This window comes from Heptranchias perlo, unplaced genomic scaffold, assembly GCF_035084215.1.
Source record: "Heptranchias perlo isolate sHepPer1 unplaced genomic scaffold, sHepPer1.hap1 HAP1_SCAFFOLD_118, whole genome shotgun sequence".
NCBI classification, from domain to species: Eukaryota; Metazoa; Chordata; class Chondrichthyes; order Hexanchiformes; family Hexanchidae; genus Heptranchias; species Heptranchias perlo.
Window position 1 is genome coordinate 420,369 of NW_027138407.1, and position 14,588 is coordinate 434,956.

The 14,588-nt window shown below is 50.8% G+C and overlaps 1 protein-coding gene across 2 annotated transcripts in view; it reads right to left on the bottom strand.

Moving 5' to 3' along the window:
- LOC137308018 (protein mono-ADP-ribosyltransferase PARP14-like) overlaps nucleotides 1-14,588 on the bottom strand; it is a 69,353-nt gene that overhangs the window by 42,516 nt on the left and 12,249 nt on the right. The window contains exons 4-7 of one of the 2 annotated variants that reach the window (XM_067976978.1): nucleotides 11,875-14,030; nucleotides 9,058-9,291; nucleotides 5,273-5,497; nucleotides 4,109-4,175 (exon numbers count right to left, since the gene is read on the bottom strand). In XM_067976978.1, coding sequence (XP_067833079.1) covers nucleotides 4,109-4,175; nucleotides 5,273-5,497; nucleotides 9,058-9,291; nucleotides 11,875-14,030 — 2,682 coding nt within the window. Of the gene's footprint in view, nucleotides 1-4,108; nucleotides 4,176-5,257; nucleotides 5,498-9,057; nucleotides 9,292-11,874; nucleotides 14,031-14,588 lie in introns of both variants that reach the window. The other variant, XM_067976976.1, reaches the window with a different exon arrangement.

A 14,588-nucleotide genomic window follows, 5' to 3' on the forward strand; every position in this document is an offset into this window, starting at 1 on the left:
GTAGCCCTAATAATAAAGGATGACACAAGGACAGTGGTGAGAAAGGATCTTGGCTCGGAAGATCAGGAAGTAGAATCAGTATGGGTGGAAATAAGAAATAACAAGGGGCAAAAAACACAGGTGGAAGTAGTTTTTAGGCCCCCTAACAGTAGCTATACCGTTGGACAGAGTATTAATCATGAAATAATAGGAGCTTGTAACAAAGGTATTGCAGTAATCATGGGGGACTTTAATCTTCATATGGACTGGGTAAATTAAATTGGCAAAGGTAGTTTGGAGGACGAGTTCATGGAATGCATTCGAGACGGTTTCCTAGAGCAATACATGATGGAATCAACCTGGGAGCAGGCTATTTTAGATCTTATATTGTGTAATGAGATAGGGTTAATTAGTAATCTCACAGTAAAGGATCCTCTGGGGAACAGTGATCATAATATGATAGAATTTCAAATTGAGTTTGAGAATGACGGACTTAAGTCCGAAACTAGAGTCTTAAACTTAAATGAAGCCAATTACATAGGGGCGAGTTGGCTAAGGTAGATTGGGAAATTAAATTAAAGGGTATGACGGTTGAAAAGCAATGGCAAACATTTAAAGAAATATTTCAATATTCTCAACAAACACACATCCCATTGAGAAATAAAAACTCTACGGGAAAAGTGATCCACTCGTGGCTAACTAAAAAAGTTAAGGCTATTATTAGATTAAAAGAAGAGGCCTATAATATTTTTTTTATTTGCTCATGGGATGTGGGCGTCGCTGGCGAGGCCGGCATTTATTGCCCATCCCTAATTGCCCTTGAGAAGGTGGTGGTGAGCCGCCTTCTTGAACCGCTGCAGTCCGTGTGGTGAAGGTTCTCCCACAGTGCTGTTAGGAAGGGAGTTCCAGGATTTTGACCCAGTGACGATGAAGGAACGGCCGATATATTTCCAAGTCGGGATGGTGTGTGACTTGGAGGGGAATGTGCAGGTGGTGTTGTTCCCATGTGCCTTCTGCCCTTGTCCTTCTAGGTGGTAGAGGTCGCGGGTTTGGGAGGTGCTGTCAAAAAAGCCTTGGCGAGTTGCTGTAGTGCATCCTGTGGATGGTACACACTGCAGCCACAGTGTGCCAGTGGTGAAGGGAGTGAATGTTTAGGGTGGTGGATGGGGTGCCAATTAAGTGGGCTGCTTTGTCCTGGATGGTGTCGAGCTTCTTGAGTGTTGATGGAGCTGCACTCATCCAGGCAAGTGGACAGTATTCCATCACACTCCTGACTTGTGCCTTGTAGATGGTGGAAAGGCTTTGGGGAGTCAGGAGGTGAGTCACTCGCCGCAGAATACCCAGCCTCTGACCTGCTCTTGTTGCCACAGTATTTATGTGGCTGATCCAGTTAAGTTTCTGGTCAATGGTGACCCCCAGGATGTTGATGGTGGGGGATTCAGCGATGGTAATGCCGTTGAATGTCAAGGGGAGGTGGTTAGACTCTCTCTTGTTGGAGATGGTCATTGCCTGGCACTTGTCTGGCGCGAATGTTACTTGCCACTTATCAGCCCAAACCTGGATGTTGTCCAGGTCTTGCTGCATGGGGGCACGGACTGCTTCATTATCTGAGGGGTTACAAATAGAACTGAACACTGTGCAATCATCAGCGAACATCCCCATTTCTGACCTTATGATGGAGGGAGGTCATTGATGAAGCAGCTGAGGATGGTTGGGCCTAGGACACTGCCCTGAGGAACACCTGCAGCAATGTCCTGGGGCTGAGATGATTGGCCTCCAACAACCACTACCATCTTCTTTTGGGCTAGGTATGACTCCAGCCACTGGAGAGTTTTCCCCCTGATTCCCATTGACTTCAATTTTACTAGGGCTCCTTGGTGCCACACTCGGTCAAATGCTGCCTTGATGTCAAGGGCAGTCACTCTCACCTCACCTCTGGAATTCAGCTCTTTTGTCCAAGTTTGGACCAAGGCTGTAATGAGGTCTGGAGCCGAGTGGTCCTGGCGGAACCCAAACTGTTGCCAACAAGAGTAGTATGCCTGAGGATTGGGAGAGTTTTAGAAACCAGCAAAGGACAACCAAAAAATTGATAAAAAGGGAGAAAACAGAATATGAAAGTAAACTAGCAAGAAATATAAAAATGGATTGTAAGAGCTTCTGCAACTATGTAAAAAGGAAGAGAGTAGCAAAAGTAAACGTTGGTCCCTCAGAGGCTGAGACAGGAGAAATTATAATGGGGAATCAGGAAACGGCAGATACGTTAAACAAATATTTTGTAACTGTCTTCACAGTGGAAGACACAAAAAGCATACCAGAAATAGTGGGGAACCAAGGGGCTAATGAGAGTGAGGAACTTAAAGTAATTATCAGTAGAAAAAAGTACTTGAGAAACTAATGGGACTAAAAGCCAATAAATTCTTTGGACCTGATGGGCTACATCCAAGGGTGCTAAAAGGGATGGCTGCAGAGATAGTGGATGCATTGGTTATGATCTTCCAAAATTCTCTGGATACTAGAATGGTCCCAGTGGATTGGAAGGTAGCAAATGTAACCCCGCTATTTAAGAAGGGAGGGAGAGAGAAAACAGGGAACTACAGGCCAGTTAGCCTGACATCAGTTGTCCGGAAAATGCTGGAATCCATTATTAAGGAAGTGGTAAGCGGGCACTTAGAACATCATAATATGATTAGGCAGAGTCAACATGGTTTTATGAAAGGGAAATCATGTTTGACAAATTTATTAGAGTTTTTTGAGGGTGTAACTAGCAGGGTAGATAAAGGGGGACCAGTGGATGTAGTATATTTGGATTTTCAAAAGTCATTCGATAAGGTGCCACATAAAAGGTTGTTACACAAGATAAGGGCTCATGGGGTTTGGGGTAATATATTAACATGGATAGAGGATTGGTTAACGGAGAGAAAACAGAGAGTAGGGATAAACGGGTCATTCTCAGGTTGGCAGGCTGTAACTAGTGGGGTTCCACAAGGATCAGTGCTTGGGCCTCAGCTATTTACAATCTATATTAATGACTTAGATGAAGGGACCGAGTGTAATGTATCCAAATTTGCTCACGATACAAAGCTAGGTGGGAAAGTAAGCTGTGAGGAGGACACAAAGAGTCTGCAAAGGGATATAGACAGGTTAAGAGAGTGAATAAAAGATGGCAGATGGAGTATAATGTGGGGAAATGTGAGGTTATTCACTTTGGTCGGGAGAATAGAAAAACAATATTTTTTAAATGGTGAGAAACTATTAAATGTTGGTGTTCAGAGAAACTTGCGTGTCCTGGTACAAGAAACTCAAAAAGTTAACATGCAGGTACAGCAAGCAATTAGGAAAGCAAATGGCATGTTGGCCTTTATTGCAAGGGGGTTGGAGTACAAGAGTAAGGAAGTCTTACTACAATTGTACAGGGAATTGGTGAGACCTCACCTGGAGTACTGTGTACAGTTTTGGTCTCCTTATCTAAGGAAGGATATACTTGCCTTAGAAGCGGTGCAACGAAGGTTCACCAGATTGATTCCTGGGATGAGAGGGTTGTCCTATGAGGAGAGGTTGAGTAGAATGGGCCTATACTTTCTGGAGTTTAGAAGAATGAGAGGTGATCTCATTGAAACATATAAGATTCTGAGGGTAGACGCTGAGAAGTTGTTTCACCTGACTGGAGAGTCTAGAACTAGGGGGTATAGTCTCAGGATAAGGGGTCGGACATTTGGGACTGAGAAGAGGAGGAATTTCTTTACACAGAGGGCTGTGAATCTTTGGAATTCTCTACCCCAGAGGGCTGTGGATGCTCAGTCGTTGAGTGTATTCAAGGTTGAGATCGATAGATTTTTGGACTCTAGGGGAATCAACGGATATGGGGAACGGGCGGGAAAGTGGAGTTGAGGTCGAAGATCAGCCATGATCTCACTGAATGGCGGAGCAGGCTCGAGGGGCCGTGCGGCCTACTCCTGCTCCTATCTCTTATGTTCCTGTGTTCCTCTCCGAATCACACACCCCATCCGCACTTGGACATATATCGTCGTTCCTTCATGGTCACTGGGTCAAATTCCTGGAATAATATTGGTAACTTGCCCCCCATCGCCCCACCAACACTTACCCCACTCCCCCTCAGCTATTTCTTTACCTTGGCTCCTGCCATCAGTCATGCCAGTTCTCATCTGTTGGTGGCACTGCTGTATTTCCCGAAGCATCTGTGGGTATAAAGGAAGATCCCAGCACGGTCACTCGTGTCCCCAGACTGCAGTCGATCTGCTTCACCATTCACTGCTGGGACACCGTCCTTTCACCCTCTCTGGGGACCTGGGGTCAAATCCAGCCGCAGGCAGAGGGGATGGAGGTTCTCCTCTCTCTCTGGGGGGGGGGGGGGGGCTGGGTGGGGCATTGGGTTAGACACCCCCTGGGAACTGGATGGAAAAACTTGCATTTATATAGCGCCTTTCACGACCTCAGGACGTCCCAAAGCGCTTCACAGCCAATTAAATACTTTTGTAGTGTAGTCGCTGTTGTAATGTAGGGAAACCCCGCGGCAGCCAATTTGCGCACAGCAAGATCCCACAAACAGCAGCGAGACAAATGATCAGATAATCTGTTTTTTTTAGTGATGTTGGTCGTGGATAAATATTAGCTAGGATGCCAGGGAGAACTCCTCTGCTCTTCCGACACTTCTATGGGCTCTTTTACGTCCCGCCCGAGAGGGGCAGGCGGGGCCTCGGATTAACGTCTCATCCGAAAGGCAACACCTCCGACAGTGCAGCGCTCCATCAGTACTGGCGCCGGGAGTGCTGGCCTGGATTAAATTACGAGGACAGGTTGCATAGGCGAGGCTTGTATTCCCTCGAGTATAGAAGATTAAGGGATGATTAAAGGATTTGATAGGATAGATGGAGAGAAACTATTTCCTCCAGTGGGGGGAGTCCAGAACAAATGGGGGGGGGGGGGGGCAGAACCTTAAAATTAGAGCCAGGCCGTTCAGGGGTGATGTCAGGAAGCACTTCTTCACACAAAGGGGAGTGGAAATCAGGAACTCTCTCCCCCAAAAAACTGTTGAGGCTGGGGGTCAATTGAAAATTTCAAAACTGAGATTGCTAGATTTTTGTTAGGTGAGGGGATTGAGGGATATGGAACCAAGGCGGGTAAATGGAGTTAAGATACAGATCAGCCACAGTCTCACTGAATGGCGGAACAGGCTCGAGGGGCTGAATGGCCTCCTCCAGTTCCTGACTTCCTATCTATGCGAGTCTCTTTCTTTTTAACTCTGCAGACCCCACATTACCAGCGTAACATCTACCGCTTCTCCAGACTTGTTGGCCGGATGAACGGCAATCCTGACGCTCTTTATCGACGTGGGCCCATTCTCATCCTTGAACCTCTGGACTTCTCCCAGCAGAGCCCTGGCCGCGACCTCCTTGGGAAAGGCCATGACCTTTCCCGCGCCGACGAACGGGAACGTAATCGAGGAGAGAGACGCCTTGTGGCAATCTTCGAGGCAAGTCCTGATGCCGCGGCGCAGGGACTGGTAGGGGAGAGGGAGAGCGGAATGAAAGAGACACAAATGAAAAGGGGCAGCCATCTTGACAAGAGAGAGGAACATTTAGAACAAGAACAACAACAATTTGCATTTATACAGTGCCTTTAACGTAGTAAAAAATCCCAAGGCGCTTCACAGGAGCGATTATCAAACAAAATTTGACACCGAGCCACATAAGGAGATATTAGGACAGGTGACCAAAAACTTGATCAAAGAGTTTTAAGGAGCGTCTTAAAGGAGGAGAGAGATGTGGAGAGGTTTAGGGAGGGAATTCCAGAGCTTAGGGCTCAGGCAGCTGAAGGCACGGCCGCCAATGGTGGAGCGATTAAAGTCGGGGATATGCAAGAGGCAAGAATTGGAGGAGTGCAGAGATCTCGGAGGGTTGTGGGGCTGCAGGAGGTTACAGATCGGGAGGGGCGAGGGCCATGAAGGGATTTGAAAACGAGGATGAGAATTTTAAACTCGAGGCGTCCCCGGACCGGGAGCCAATGTAGGTCAGCGAGCACAGGGGGTGATGGGTGAACAGGACTTGATGCGAGTTAGGATACGGGCAGCAGAGTTTTGGATGAGCTCAAGTTTATGGGGGGTGGAAGATGGGAGGCCGGCCAGGAGAGCATTGGAATAGTCCAGTCTGGAGGTAACAAGAGCGTGGATGAGGGTTTCAGCAGCAGATGAGCTGAGGCAGGGGCGGAGACGGGCGATGTTACGGAGGTGGAAGTAGGCGGTCTTGGTGATGGAGCGGATATGTGGTCAGAAGCTCATCTCAGGGTCAAAGGGGACGCCGAGGTTGCGAACGGTCTGGTTCAGCCTCAGACAGTGGCCAGGGAGAGGAATGGAGTTTGTGGCGGAGACCAAAGACAATGGTTTCCGTCTTCCCAATATTTAGTTGGAGGGATTTTTGCTCATCGGACAAGCTGTGTGACAAATCAGAGACAGTGGAAGGGTCGAGGGAGGTGGTGGTGAGGTAGAGTTGGGTGTCGTCAGCGTACATGTGGAACCTGACGCTGCATTTTGGGAAACATCGGACCCCCGACTGATCTGTTCTTTTTTCTAATTTGATCGACCCCATCTTCTGGCCATAGCCTTGAAATTACTGTAGGTGATGAAGAGATGGGTGCTTAAAGAGTTCACACGACATAAGTCTGCCCAATATTCTAAGGGAGGTGTTAACCTGTTTATTCTAAATGGGTTGCCTCCTCCACCAAAATAAAGGAAAATCCTATGAACTTGTTAAGAACTCGTTTGCATATCGCCAACAGTCATTTCTAGGCTAATAGCTCTCAATCCCTTCTTTCTCCAGAAGCATATCCAATCTCTCGAAGATGGATGGATAAATGGACAGAGGAATGAATGGATGGATGGATTGAGAAACGGGATGGATGGATGGAAAAATGGGATGGATGGATTGAGAAATGGGATGGATGAATAGGTGGATAAATGGAGGGCCGGATGGACGGACGGAAGGATGGATGGATGGACAGACGGATGGAGGGATGGATGGACAGACGGAGGGATGGATGGATGGACAGACGGATGGATGGATGGATGGACAGACGGAGGGAGGGATGGATGGACAGACGGATGGAGGGATGGATGGACAGACGGAGGGATGGATGGATGGACAGACGGAGGGATGGATGGATGGACAGACGGAGGGATGGATGGATGGACAGACGGATGGAGGGATGGATGGACAGACGGAGGGATGGATGGATGGACAGACGGAGGGATGGATGGATGGATGGACAGACGGAGGGATGGATGGATGGACAGACGGAGGGATGGATGGATGGACAGACGGAGGGATGGATGGATGGACAGACGGATGGAGGGATGGATGGACAGACGGAGGGATGGATGGATGGACAGACGGAGGGATGGATGGATGGACAGACGGAGGGAGGGATGGATGGACAGACGGAGGGATGGGTGGATGGACAGACGGAGGGATGGATGGATGGACAGACGGAGGGAGGGATGGATGGACAGACGGATGGAGGGATGGATGGACAGACGGATGGAGGGATGGATGGACAGACGGAGGGATGGATGGATGGATGGACAGACGGAGGGAGGGATGGATGGATGGACAGACGGAGGGAGGGATGGATGGACAGATGGAGGGAGGGATGGATGGACAGACGGAGGGAGGGATGGATGGACAGACGGAGGGATGGATGGATGGACAGACGGAGGGATGGATGGATGGACAGAGCGATGGAGGGAAGGATGGACAGACGGAGGGAGGGATGGATGGACAGACGGAGGGATGGATGGATGGACAGACGGAGGGATGGATGGATGGACAGACGGAGGGATGGATGGATGGACAGACGGAGGGATGGATGGATGGACAGACGGAGGGATGGATGGATGGACAGACGGAGGGATGGATGGATGGACAGACGGAGGGATGGATGGATGGACAGACGGAGGGATGGATGGATGGACAGACGGAGGGATGGATGGATGGACAGACGGAGGGATGGATGGATGGACAGACGGAGGGATGGATGGATGGACAGACGGAGGGATGGATGGATGGACAGACGGAGGGAGGGATGGATGGACAGATGGAGGGATGGATGGATGGACAGAAGGATGGAGGGATGGACTGATGGATGGATGACGGACGGACGGATGGATGGATGGACAGACGGAGGGATGGATGGATGGACAGACGGAGGGATGGATGGATGGACAGACGGAGGGATGGATGGATGGACAGACGGAGGGATGGATGGATGGACAGACGGAGGGATGGATGGATGGACAGACGGAGGGATGGATGGATGGACAGACGGAGGGATGGATGGATGGACAGACGGAGGGATGGATGGATGGACAGACGGAGGGATGGATGGATGGACAGACGGAGGGAGGGATGGATGGACAGACGGAGGGATGGGTGGATGGACAGATGGAGGGATGGATGGATGGACAGACGGAGGGAGGGATGGATGGACAGACGGAGGGATGGGTGGATGGACAGACGGAGGGATGGATGGATGGACAGACGGAGGGAGGGATGGATGGACAGACGGAGGGATGGGTGGATGGACAGACGGAGGGATGGATGGATGGATGGACAGACGGAGGGATGGATGGATGGACAGACGGAGGGATGGATGGATGGACAGACGGAGGGATGGATGGATGGACAGACGGAGGGATGGATGGATGGACAGACGGAGGGATGGATGGATGGACAGACGGAGGGATGGATGGATGGACAGACGGAGGGATGGATGGATGGACAGACGGAGGGAGGGATGGATGGACAGATGGAGGGATGGATGGATGGACAGAAGGATGGAGGGATGGACTGATGGATGGATGACGGACGGATGGATGGATGGATTGACGGACGGACTGAAGGATGGACAGATGGATGGGTGGAGGTAGATGGATGGAGGGATGAATGGATACTGCTTCCAGTCCGCTGGAAGACTGGTTCCGTATTTAGTTCAAAATAACTCTCCACTAGGGAACATTTTTCAGAATGATACTAGAAAAGCTTATATTCACAGAAAGAGCCCAGTTACCTTTTCAGCCTGGTCTTTGAGCTCAGTCCATCGATTGCAGACGACAAAGTAGATATATTTGCACTTCAAACTGCGGTCATCTGAGACGTCAACTTTTTTGACAATCGCTGGATTTGTGCTTTGGCATGTTTTGAAAGGCCATTTCAGAGTCAAACTCTTGGCAATAATTGCTCTGGAAACTGCCGTGGAGTGCAGGTCCCAGGCATGGGTAACAGGAGCAACCAGGACATCGGTCTGTGAACAAACAGTACGGAGCAGCACTCGTAAGACAGGACGGACTGGCAGCAAGGTCAAGCCTTGCTTGAGATTCAGTCATTTTACACTATTAATTTGGGTCATAGAATCGTAGAATGATACAGCACAGAAGGAGGCCATTCGGCCCATCGTACCCTTGCCGGCTCTTTGAAAGAGCAATCCAATTAGTCCCAATCCCCCTGCTCTTTTCACGTAGCCCTGCAAATTTTTTCCCTTCAAGTATTTATCGAATTCCCTTTTGAAAGTTATTATTGAATCTCCTTCCACCGCCCTTTCAGGCAGTGAATTCCAGATCATCACAACTCGCTGCGTAAAAAATTCTCCTCATCTCACCCCCTCTGGTTCTTTTGCCAACTATCTTAAATCTGTGTCCTCTGGTTGCTGACCCTCCTGCCAGTGGAAACAGTTTCTCCTCATTTCCTCTATCAAAACTCTATTAAAACTCCCCTTAACCTTCTCTGCTCTTAGGAGAACCACCCAGCTTTGTAGTAGTATAGTAGGTACAGCACAGGAGGAGGCTATTTGGCCCATCGTGCCTGTGCTGGCTCTTTGAAAGAACTGTCCAATCAGTCCCATTCACCTGCGCTTTTCCCGTAGCCCTGTAAATCTTTTCCCTTCAAGTATTTATCCAATTCCCCTTTTGAAAGTTATCATTGAATCTGCTTTAGGCAGTGAATTCCAACTCGCTGTGGAAAAAAATGTTTCCTCACATCGCCTCTGGCTCTTTTGCTGATCGCCTTAAATCTGTGTCCTCTGGTTACCGACCCTCCTGCCACTGGAAACAGTTTCTCCTTATTTACTCTCTCAAAACCCTTCATGATTTTGAACACCTCGATAAAATCTCCCCTTAACCTTCTCTGCTCTAAGGAGAACAACCCCAGTTTCTGCAGATAACTGAAGTCCCTCACCCCTGGTACCATTCTAGTAAATCTCTTCTGCATCCACTCCTTGCTTTTGTACTCTATGCCTCTGTTTATAAAGCCCAGGATCCCGTATGCTTTTTTACCAGTTTACTCAGTTGGAGTAGAGTACTGGCATAGAGTACAAAAGCAAGGAAGTTATGCTAAACCTTTATAAATCACTGGTTAGGGCCTCAGCTGGAGTATTGTGTCCGATTCTGGGCACCACACTTTAGGAAGGATGTCAAGGCCTTAGAGAGGGTGCAGAGGCGATTTACCAGAATGGTGCCAGGGATGAGGGACTTCAGTTACGTGGAGAGACTGGAGAAATTTCAGTGAGTTAAAAAGGGATCTTGCCCAGAGGGATTAGAACCAGCTGTTATTTTCAGGCATCTACACATCTTAATGTACTGAAGGCGAGGAAGGTAAAAAGGACATTTGGCTCAACCTGTCTCGAGGCACATGGACAATCTCCAACTCATCGGACCTCCTGTGAAAAGTTCTGCATTTACTGGAGAAGCTGGGATCGCTCGCCTTAGAGCAGAGAAGGTTAAGGGGACATTTACCAGAATGGCACCAGGGCAAGAGGGACTTCAATTGCATGGAGAGACTGGAGAAGCTGGGATTGTTCTCCTTAGAGCAGAGAAGGTTAAGGGGACATTTAATAGAGGTGTTCAAAATCATGAAGGGTTTTAATAGAGTAGATAGGTGAAACTGCCTACTCCATCAAAGAGTAGAGATGGGCCGAATGGCCGACTTCTGTGCTCCCTTATTCTAAGAAACATTCCCTGATCCCAAAAGTAGTCCAGCAAAGCTCAGAGTATCTATCCACTGGTAGAAGGGTCGGCAACCAGAGCACACACAGATTTAAGGTCACTGGCAACAGAGCCGGGGGGGGGGGCGGGTGGGAGATGAGGAGGAAAACTGTTTTCGCAGAGAGTTGTTATGATCTGGAACGCGCTGCCTGAATGGGCGGTGGAAGCAGGTTCAATGGTAACGTTCAAAAGGGAATTGGATAAATACTTGAGAAGGAAAACAATTGTCGGGCTATGGGGAAAGGGCAGGGGCGGGACTAATTGGAGAGCTCTTTCGAGGAGCCGGCGCAGGCACGATGGGCCGAATGGCCTCCTTCTGTGCTCTCTGATTCTAGGAAACATTCCCCGATCCCAAAGGTTGTCCAGCAAAGCTCAGGGTATCTAACCATTCGGTTCTCGCCGGCTCCCCTCCAAAGGTGAGTCACAGGAGCAATCGTTCTCAGTGAGATTGCCGATCTCACGCTGAATTGTGCACTCCCAGCACACACCAAGGGGCAGTGCATCAGAACTGTTACCCCAAGGCGTCAATTTGTGCCTGAAATTCCCACTCCGTATGTTAAGAATGCTCAAATTCATTTCACATACCGCCCTTATAAAACCATCAGAAAGAGGACACCTTCATCTGTCTGGGTGTGGATTTAACTCAGGTCCCAGAGAGTGAAAGGACAGTGTCTGACCCACTGCCCCACCCAGTCCCCCCTATCAGAGAGAGAGAGGAGCCCCTCATCCCCTCTGTCTGGGGCTGACCTCAGCTCCCAGAGGGCGAGCGGGCCAGCGTCTCAACCCACCGCCCCCACCCAGTCCCAGAATATTCACCTCCAATGAAACTGAGAACAAGTCCAGCTTACCGCCTCTTCCTCGATCGGCCCGGAAATGATTTCCAATTGGGTGGTTGCCGGGGGGCCAGGGTCAGGCGACAGGCTCGGCGGTCGGACGCTCGAATCGCACGGGCTCCTGCGGGATGGTGGAGTCCAGAGCCGCCCGCAGGCTCTTTGGAGTTCGGAGAGGACGTCCTCGTCGATGTCGATCAGGGTGATGCGCCTCAGCGAGCGGGTGTCGGATTCCTTGATGGCCGTGACGATAGCGTTGGCGCACAGCGCCTTGGGGACGCCAAAGATACCGGAACTCAGGCACGGGATGGCGATCGACTGGAGGTTGTGTTTCTCTGCCAGCTGCAGGGACTCGGAGACAGAACTCCTCAAGAGGTCTTTGACCTGGCTCTCCTCGCTGTGGCTTCCGCTCCACCGGGGCCCCACTGCGTGGATGACCTTCTTGCAAGGAAGTCTCCCGGCGTCAGTCATCACCGCCTGCCCAACCTGCACATTCCCGTGTGCTGCCACGTAAGCCGAGCTTTCCCTGTCTATCTCGGGTCCTCCAGCTTTAGAGATGGCCCTGGCCACGCCGCCGCTGTGATTGAGCCTTCCATTGGCTGCATTGACTATCGCGTCAACCTGCTGCTTCGTGATGTCCCCCCGGCAGATTGAGATGACCACCCCGCCTTCCGAGCAGTAGGTGGAGAGGACCACGCTGCCCGGGGACGCCAGCTGATCCCCTCCAGTCTCACCGGCCGGGGGGTCCTCTTTCAGCACGACCAAGCACTTTGATTTTCGGCCTACAGCGTCCAAATGCTCCTTCCCGCTCCCTTGGAAGAACTCCTTCGCTCCCGGTAGGGGTACCGTCAGGCTCTCGCACGTGACGGACGCCAGGCAGCTCTCCAGACGGACCTTCTCTCCTGCCACGACTGACCTGGGCCCTGTGAGAACGATAGCTTGCCTGCCCCGGGTGCTGATTTCCGACTGGAAGCCTTGCCAGCCCATGAACTCCATCAGATTGCGAATGAGCAAAACCAGCTCCTGAGTGTGAGGCACAATGGTCTCCGCCACCACGGCACTGTTGTGTAAACACTCCCTTAATGCGGATGCAAGGCGCTTCACGTCCTTGCTGAAACCAGCGAGGTTGATGCTGGCGGTATCTCCGTCTCTGCCCTTGACCTCGATGACCTGCACCCTCTTTGATGAGTTACTGAGAAACGGCTGCCACTCTTTGGCCGCCGTTGCTACCCGAGCTACATCCGGTACCTCGATTACTTCCTCGGAGATTTTCTCGGTCAGGATCGTTTCGGCTCGTTTCAGATCAAGCGGCGAGTTTCCGAACAGGACCACCTGCCGGCCAGCCACCTCCATGGCAACGGGGAAAGGAAACAGTTCTTTGGCCATCTCTTGGGGCGTCCACAAGCCGAGGAATGCCGTTTCCTGATCCGAGAGCCGGACCGTTGCCTCCGACACTTGACTCAGACGGCCGTGGAGTTCCGTCGCGGCGTCACGCACCGCGTCCGGGCGTCCCGCGAACGAGATCGAGGAACGAGATTCGTCCAAGGTCCACGTTACACGTGGACTGCGAGTCTTGAGATGCTCTTCAAAGGAGTCCCTGATGAGGGAGAACTTTGAAAGGCTCCGCAGTTTGGCCTCGCTCTGCGTGTCCTCCGCGGGTTCAACCTGCCCGGCGAACGGCTCGATTAAGCCGATGAAACGTCTGACCTCTTCGCTCAGGCCCACGACTATGGTGAGACTTTGCGGGGTTGGGCTGAAAATGGAGACAGACTTGGGGGCCAGTTTGGATTGCTCCATCAGCAGTTGGCCCTTTGCTGGGTGGGTTTCGGTATGAACCAGGTACCTTCTGAGCACTTTCTTAAATGCCCTTCTCGCCTCATCGCCCCATTCAGTTGAAGCCTCCCCGGGTATGTTTCTGCTGAATGTGGGAACGAGAAGAATTGTGTCACTGACTGCGCCCAGTTGGACCTCGCACTGAGCTCCGACCAGCTCCTGATGAAAGGCCCTCTGAACATCACTTCTCTCTTTCAGGTACTCCCCAAAGTATGGGTCCACCATTACTACTTTCTTGAACTCTCCGCTCTCCTCGGACGAGTCTCTTCTTTCTGAATGAGCGCCACCCTTCTCCGACCCCCTTCGTTTGAGGATCGCCCCCTCGGCGGCCCCGTTATCGGCTGTGAAGACAGAAAGGAAAGAAAGACTCACATTCGTACAGCGCCTTTCACGACCTCAGGACGTCCCAAAGCGCTTCACAGCCACCGAAGTACTTTTGAAGTGTGGTCGCCGTTGTGGTGTAGGGAAACGCGGCAGCCGATTTGCGCACAGCAAGATCCCACAAACAGCAGTGTGATGATGACCAGCTCATCTGTTTTATAGTGATGTTGGTTGAGTGATAAATATTTGGGCCAGGACAGAAGGGGAGAACTCCCCTGCTTTTCTTCGAAATAGTGCCTGCGGGATCTTTTACGTCCCACCTGAGAGGGCAGATGGGGCCTTGGTTTAACGTCTCATCCGAAAGACGGCACCTCTGACAGTGCAGCGTTCCCTCAGGATTGGCAACCGGGGAGTGTCGGCCTAGATTTTGTGCTCGTCTTTGGGGTTATGATTCATAGACTCATAGGGAACAGATGGAGGCCATTCGGCCCATCGTGCCTGTGCCGGCTCTTTGAAAAACCTGACCAATTAGTCCCCCTCCCCCATTGTTTCCCCATATCCCTGCAAGTTTTTCCTTT